Consider the following 8,037-nt stretch of genomic DNA (forward strand, 5'->3'; position numbering starts at 1 on the left):
AAAAACAATTACCCTCTCTTATTCATTAGAGAATATTGTGACAATGGGGGCATACTAAACAGACAAATAACTGTAGTCTGGAGGCTTCGTAGGTTATTTCTCAGGTACCCTATTCTGACTATGGTTTGGTGTTTATCACCAAAGGAAACCATGCCAACCTCTAGTGTTACTCATAACACCATAATCGATTTGACATAAATGACGCCATTCAAAGTCCCCCAGCCATGTTGGGTGAAGAATAGGTGTCCAATTATAGCCTTTGCTTTACTATGACTCACAGTACACTATTACACCCACACAAAACCACTCCTCCCACCTAGTATGTATTCTATTCCCCCCCGTACATCACCAGGTAGAGAGAAAAAAAAGGTGAGTGGACAAGACGATTGTTTTCATCAGAAAAGACCCTTTGTGGAATTCTAAGAGTTTGTTTTACAACTTTATACCTAACTGAAAGAACCCTGTTTTTCTTTTGGAATGTTCAAGGCTCTCATCGTCCAAGGGTCTCAAACCTATTGGCTGCACAGTTCTTAGACAAGTCAAACCGTACGTGGCAGATAGGATGTGTACAGGTAAATGCTCCCGGTGTATTGGGGTGACGCTATACCCACTGGCAGTCATCTCAATCATCTGTAACATCATACTGTTCTTCCCGGGTTGGGAGACCAGTTACGCCAAAGACGGATACATCACAGAAGAGGTGAAGTACATGGGAGGACTGGTTGGAGGGGGACTAATGGTAAGTTCTTTCTTCTTAAATAATGAATGGTGTTTAATTTAATTATGCAATATTTTTTTTAAGTGCAAGCCATTGGGAAATCCCCCATAACCATTCATATGAGCATGTCAGTGAAATGTCATATGGACTTTGCTTTGTGTATTGATGAAACCCTTGTTAGGTTCCACATGATTCACAAGTATATGTATAATGGGGAGTCACCCATGAGTTGGCACAGTTAAGTTATCCAAGGGGGCCAGTGATTCAAAATATGGTTTACATGTTTGAGTGTTTTCTACTAGTTTTTAGATTTTTACAAGGTTAGGGACAAACTACAGTGTGATATGTAAGTGATCTGGTGAATCATGCTGCTTTATTTGCCAAGAAGCTCACCACAGCCCTTATCAAAGTGCACATTTGCTGGACCTTCCTACTACTGCCTCATTCATTCAAGAACAAGAGCAACAAAATAATTCACACACAAAAATAAAAACATTCAACCATTCTCTCACATTCAACCACTTGTATTGCCTTGTTCAAATGCAAATAGTTGTTATTGTCAAATGTTGATTTTTAAAAATGTAGCCTTTACTTAACCAGGATAAAAGTCCTTGAGGTTACATGCATGGTACTGATTTCCTTGCCCATTCCCTTTCCAGGTGTTGGTCCCAGCATTGTACATCCATGTTACTGGACAGCAGGGATGCTGTGCCAACCGCTGCGGGGTAAGTACTCTTTACAGACAAGAAAACACTGGAGAAGTCTATAAGAATGATAACTGTTGAACTCTAAAAGACTAGAAGACTCTAAAAAGAAGAGCAGGGAATTGAAAGATTACTTTCGAAAGATTACAAAAGGATCAGAGCTACAGATGCAGAGATACAGATAGACAGAGACATATAGACAGATACAGAGAGAGTAAGGTAGATAGAGAGACAGAGCAAGAGAGAAAGAAAGAAAGGAAGGAAGGAATCATACGTGATAGGATGCAAAGAAAACAGGAAATACTAAATAAGATAGTCATCATAATTTTTAGCACTTTGAAATTAACATGTATTATTTGTTATTGTAATTCTGTGTTTTTTAATGATAACTTTATTTAAGAACCTGTAATAATGCTGAAAGACCAATATATTAAAACTTAACTAATCTTGTTTCTACAGATGTTCCTCTCCATTGCCTTTGCTGCGGTCGGGGTTGCTGGCGCCCTCTACAGTTTCATAGTGGCAATGCTTGGCCTGATTAATGGGCCCTACTGTAGAGTGCTGCTGCTCTGGACAACTCCCTTCAAAGACAGGTTAGTGTCTTCATAGATCACAAACACACACTCATTAACTTACACAAGCGCACATGCACGCACGCACGCACACACACACACACACACACACCCACCCACCCCCACCACCACCACCACCACCACGCTAATAATTAATTACAACCCTCTCGGCTTTCCCCATCAGAGAAAACAGTTACCTGAACAACCGTGATCTGTGGGGATTGTGCACAGCGCCTAAAAACGTGGTGGAGTTTAACATTGGGCTGTTTGCCATCCTGCTGGTGACAAGCTCTCTGCAGCTGGTGCTCTGTTGCACCCAAATGATCAACGGGCTCTTTGGATGCCTCTGTGGAACCTGCACCAACAAAGGGGTATGGAAGGGGAGGGGTCCCTTACACCTGTTTGTGAGACAGTTATCATTGGATTTAATAGAAATATTTTCTTCAATTAAGCACATTTTTAAATGTAATGTTATTGATGTGATGTAAATCCTTAAAATGTATCAGCTAAAGCCTACACTGCTGAAAAGTTATATGCTATAGGAAAAGGAGACCAATTAACTCTTATAGGATTGTCTTCTAGAGAGCTGAATAGTCCTTCACTGTGGGGAAAGTTTCCTTATTAAATTTGTCTCCCTGTGGGGAAAGTTTCCTTATTAAATTGTTAATCTTGTCCCAAGCAGGTTATCTAATGGAAGGAAGACTCTTACTCTACTCTCCATCCATGATGGATTGACTGGTGCCTCTAAGTGGACCAAGAGAGACATTGGCTTCAATATGTTTGCAATGTGATGCACAACATTCTCCCTTATTTTAATATTTGCAATGTGATATCCCTTCTAAATTAGCATTTTAGCCATTTAGCAGACCCTCTTCTTCAGAGTGACTTACAGTTAGTGAATTCAACTAAGGCAGGTAAGACAGCCGCATTATCAACCGTATACCAAATTACCATTTGTCAGTATAGTTAGATGCAAATGTATAATGTGTTTAAATGTGTTTTTAACAAAAAATAACGCCTTGTCCGATACATGGATTGGTATCATTTCAGAATTTTCCCAGTAAACTCTTCAGTGACATGCAATTGCTATTCAGTGGTGCAGCATATAATATACAATATCAATTCTCTGTGTTCATTATATACATGTACACATTTTCTGAAATAAAATGAAATCTTTTTTATTCTTACATTCTATTTGTGCTCTCTTCTCCATTGTATTTATACATAGGACACTTTATGTTGAAAATAAGAGAGACAAATGTATGATTTCTACTAATTGAGTCCATTACTAAGTAATGGTTAATGATGGTCTATTCTCCATTACACGAGGCATGAATTAATGCATTATACAGTGCCTTCAGAAAGTATTCACACACCTTTGTCCAAATGTTGTGTTACAAAGTGGGATTAAAATGTATTTAATTATCATTTTTAGTCCAAGTGGAATACAAATTCTAACATTTGTAAAACATGAATGAAAAATAAAACACTAATATATGTTGATTAGATAAGTATTTAACCCACTGAGTTAGAAACATGATAAAATTACCTTTTGCAGCAATTACATCTGGGAAAGTCTCTAAGAGCTTTGCACACCTGAATTGTACAATATATACACATTATTTCAAAATTATTCTAGATCTGTTAAGTTGGTTGTTGATCCCCAGCTAACAATGACCTGTCGATCCGCCAGTACTTTTTGCGTGGCACGCCGTCAGTGGCTTGCCGCGGTCGGGCCTCCGGTGGCAGATCATTGGCATGCCGAAAGTCGGCAATCGCTCATCAGTCCACTAGCGTTTCTTGAGCGGCAAGCCGATATGCTAGGTGGTCTTCAGTGGAAGAACCTTCAGTGGAGGAACTTCGGGCATGTCGATATGTGGACCCCATGCGTGCGACCTGCTATAACACCTTCTCATAAATTGAATAAGTACTGCTACTATTGCTGAAAACAATATAGAGTATGAAGAGTGGTACTCCATGGTGTGTTGTGCTGTATTTGCCCCGAACACTCAGGACATAAAGTTAATTTATTTGTCATATTTTTAGCCGTTTTACTTTAGTGCCTTATCGCAAACAGGATGCAAGTTTTGGAATATTTTTTTAGGCTTCCTTCTTTTCACTCTGTCAATTAGGTTAGTATTTTCCTATTACAGCCATTAAACTGTAACTGTTAGGGCATTATCACATCTGAAATTTGGTACCCTGGTTTGGTTACCTGGAGCTTTTGTTATAATTCCACAGAATATATTTGATTCCACAAAACCTAAAAATAACAGTTTTACATGACATCAGCGAGCTAGCTTGTTTACCACAGGCAAAAAAAGTCCACGCGACTCACACTGCCACGTCAGAATACATGGTACTCTGGTCTCGGATTTTGGACCCACTACTCACGCAGGTCTAGGATTCGTTTGCGCAGATCGAGGTAGCAAACACCCTAAAGCATTAGCCTTATGGTGAAATCCCTGACCAGTTTCCTTCCTCTCTGGCAACTAGGAAGGATGCCTGTATCTTTATAGTGACTGGATGTATTGCTACACCATCCCGTGTAATTAATAACTTTGCCATGCTTAAAGGGATATTTAACGTCAGATTAAAAAAAAAAAATCTACCAATAGATGTCCTTATTTGCAAGGCATTGGAAAACCTCCCTGGTCTTTGTGGTTGAATCTGTTTGAAATTCACTGCTCGACTGAGGGACCTTACAAATAATTGTATGGTGTGGGGTACAGATGAGGTACTCAAAAATAAATTTAAAAACACACCATACAACTTATGTGACCTGTTAAAAACATGTGTACTCCTGAACTTATTTAGGCTTGACATAAAAGGGGTTGAATACTTATTGACTCAAGACATTTCAGCTTTTCATTCATTTGTCAAAATTTTGAAAAACATAATTCCACTATTACATTTGAGTATAGGCCAGTGACATCAAAAATCTACATTTTTAATTTAGGCTGTAACAACAAAATGTGGAAAAGGTCAAGGGGTGTGAAGTACTGAGTACTGAGATGTCCCACATCTTTGTCCTGCAGTGACACTTTTAATGCAAGTCATGTAATTACAATACAAAAACTATTTCCCCCCCAACATATACAGTTAGTATTCTTTACTCTATACAGTATTATTGTACTCTTTACAGTAGGATCGTATAATAGGCTACTCGTTCCTGATAATTTTGTGAACATGAATCAAATAATATGCATCTTTATTTGAAATAAATATTGCATATTTAAAATGTCTAAAGTTTAAAGGCTTGTTTAAGGAATATTTGACAATGGAATGATACCTCCGGCAGATCATTGCAATTGGCAGTTTGGATATGATGCTTAGTCAGTGTTGCTTGAAACTGAGAATTTCATGGTTTGGCACATCACAATATAACATTACAGTAAATGACAAACAAGGTGAAGAATAGTGGTTAATAGACAAACAACAATAACAAAGTAACACTTCACCCCCAATTCCTCCCCTATGTAATTACAAAACTGCTCAAATCAATTAGAACGCAGTTACTGACGTATAACATGTTAGCACAATGTTGTTACTATTAATACATTTCAGCATTATTACACAGGTATAAGAGCAACTGAATGTTAAGCGTTACCAATATTAATGACTAAAAAAAGGACAGAAAAACACTGAACATTTGAATAATGGAGTTACATTTCAGGGAACTTGGCAAAAAGGCAATCCGGCTGCAGTATTGAAATGCATTTGAAAAAAAGAGTGCTGTTTTCTTGAAATGGCTGGAAAATACAGTACTATTACAGTGCCTTTCTCAATCGTGTACCAGCACTATGACAAGTAAAGCCAGAGGGGTATACAACAAAGGATCAATGAGTTACCCTGCCTAAATATTCTGAAATAACTTATTTTTTTGAAGGATAAGCTTGAAATGGCATGGTCTAATTGACTCAACAACCAAAAAACACATCTTTCTTAATGAATCAGAACATCAATAGTTATTTCTGGTTGTTTATCAAAGTTAGCTGGCTAATTCATTGAGCCCGCTTTGTAGTATACCCCTCGGGTCAGGTCCACTCCGGTGGAGTGTTGAGAATAGGAGGAAAATAATGGTTGGCTGTGTAGATGCATTGCCCTTCTGCAGTAGACAGACAAGACCACAAAAGAGCAGTAACAACTCAGGGGTATACTACAAAGCAGGATCAATGCATTAGCCAGCTAACTTTGATAAACAGAAAAATAACGGATCATTTTCTGGTTCTTTAAGAAAGCTAAACTTAGATACAGTGGGGAGAACAAGTATTTGATAACCTGCAAAATCGGCAGTGTTTCCTACTTACAAAGCGTGTAGAGGTCTGTCATTTTTATCATAGGTACACTTCAACTGTGAGAGACGGAATCTAAAACAAAAATCCATAAAATCACATTGTATGATTTTTTAAGTAATTAATTTGCATTGTATTGCATGACATAAGTATTTGATACATCAGAAAAGCAGAACTTAATGGTACAGAAACCTTTGTTTGCAATTACAGAGATCATACGTTTCCTGTAGTTTTTGACCAGGTTTACACACACTGCAGCAGGGATTTTGGCCCACTCCTCCATACAGACCTTCTCCAGACCCTTCAGGTTTCGGGGCTGTCGCTGGGCAATACGGACTTTCAGCTCCCTCCAAAGATTTTCTATTGGGTTCAGATCTGGAGACTGGCTAGTCCACTCCAGGACCTTGATATGCTTCTTACGGAGCCACTCCTTAGTTGCCCTGGCTGTGTGTTTCGGGTCGTTGTCATGCTGGAAGACCCAGCCACGACCCATCTTCAAAGCTCTTACTGAGGGAAGGAGGTTGTTGGCCAAGATCTCGCGATACATGGCCCCATCCATCCTCCCCTCAATACGGTGCAGTCGTCCTGTCCCCTTTGCAGAAAAGCATCCCCAAATAATGATATTTCCACCTCCATGCTTCACTGTTGGGATGGTGTTCTTGGGGTTGTACTCATCCTTCTTCTTCCTCCAAACACGGCGAGTGGAGTTTAGACCAAAAAGCTCTATTTTTATCTCATCAGACCACATGACCTTCTCCCATTCCTCCTCTGGATCATCCAGATGGTCATTGGCAAACTTCAGACGGGCCTGGACATGCGCTGGCTTGAGCAGGGGGACCTTGTGTGCACTGCAGGATTTTAATCCATGACGGCGTAGAGTGTTACTAATGGTTTTCTTTGAGACTGTGGTCCCAGCTCTCTTCAGGTCATTGCCAGGTCCTGCCGTGTAGTTCTGGGCTGATCCCTTACCTTCCTCATGATCATTGATGCCCCACAAGGTGAGATCTTGCATGGAGCCCCAGACCGAGGGTGATTGACCGCCATCTTGAACTTCTTCCACTTTCTAGTAATTGCGCCAACAGTTGATGCCTTCTCACCAATCTGCTTGCCTATTGTCCTGTAGCCCATCCCAGACTTGTGCAGGTCTACAATTTTATCCCTGATGTCCTTACACAGCTGTCTGGCCTTGGCCATTGTGGAGAGGTTGGAGTTTGATTGAGTGTGTGGACAGGTGTCTTTTATACAGGTAATGAGTTCAAACAGGTGCAGATAATACAGATAATGAGTGGAGAACAGGAGGGCTTCTTAAAGAAAAACTAACAGGTCTGTGAGAGCCGGAATTCTTACTGGTTGGTAGGTGATCAAATACTTATGTCATGCAATAAAATGCTAATTATTTATTTAAAAATCATACAATGTGATTTTCTGGATTTTTGTTTTAGATTCCGTCTCTCACATTTGAAGAATAGCTATGATACAAGTTACAGACCTCTACATGCTTTGTAAGTAGGAAAACCTGCAAAATCGGCAGTGTATCAAATACTTGTTCTCCCCACTGTATGTGTTTTTGTTTGTGGAGTCAATTAGACCATGCACATTTCAATCTTATTTCTTTAAAATATATATATATTTTTAAATTATGAATATATAACCAAGTTAACTGTCGAACTCCTTTATTCTGCTTTGTAGTATACCCCTCTCGCAGATTAAGAAATAGATTATGACTATTCTGAGATTCTGCTCTGACG

General features: G+C 39.3%; 1 protein-coding gene across 2 annotated transcripts; it reads left to right on the plus strand.

Annotated features, from left to right (window-relative positions):
- The first annotated feature begins 229 nt into the window (after nucleotides 1-229).
- si:ch211-137i24.10 (L6_membrane domain-containing protein) lies at nucleotides 230-3,188 on the plus strand. Of its 2 annotated transcripts, XM_021618949.2 has the most exons (6): nucleotides 230-369; nucleotides 487-739; nucleotides 1,378-1,443; nucleotides 1,882-2,015; nucleotides 2,179-2,365; nucleotides 2,677-3,188. In XM_021618949.2, exons 2-6 carry the CDS (start codon nucleotides 563-565, stop codon nucleotides 2,683-2,685), a joined length of 573 nt encoding a protein of 190 aa, XP_021474624.1. In that variant the 5' UTR covers nucleotides 230-369; nucleotides 487-562; the 3' UTR covers nucleotides 2,686-3,188. The 2 variants fall into 2 exon arrangements, with proteins under 2 accessions (XP_021474624.1, XP_021474623.1); XM_021618948.2 differs by having other exon boundaries at nucleotides 351-739.
- Nucleotides 3,189-8,037: the final 4,849 nt, after the last annotated feature.

The sequence above is a fragment of the Oncorhynchus mykiss genome, chromosome 10 (assembly GCF_013265735.2).
Source record: "Oncorhynchus mykiss isolate Arlee chromosome 10, USDA_OmykA_1.1, whole genome shotgun sequence".
Lineage (NCBI taxonomy): Eukaryota > Metazoa > Chordata > Actinopteri > Salmoniformes > Salmonidae > Oncorhynchus > Oncorhynchus mykiss.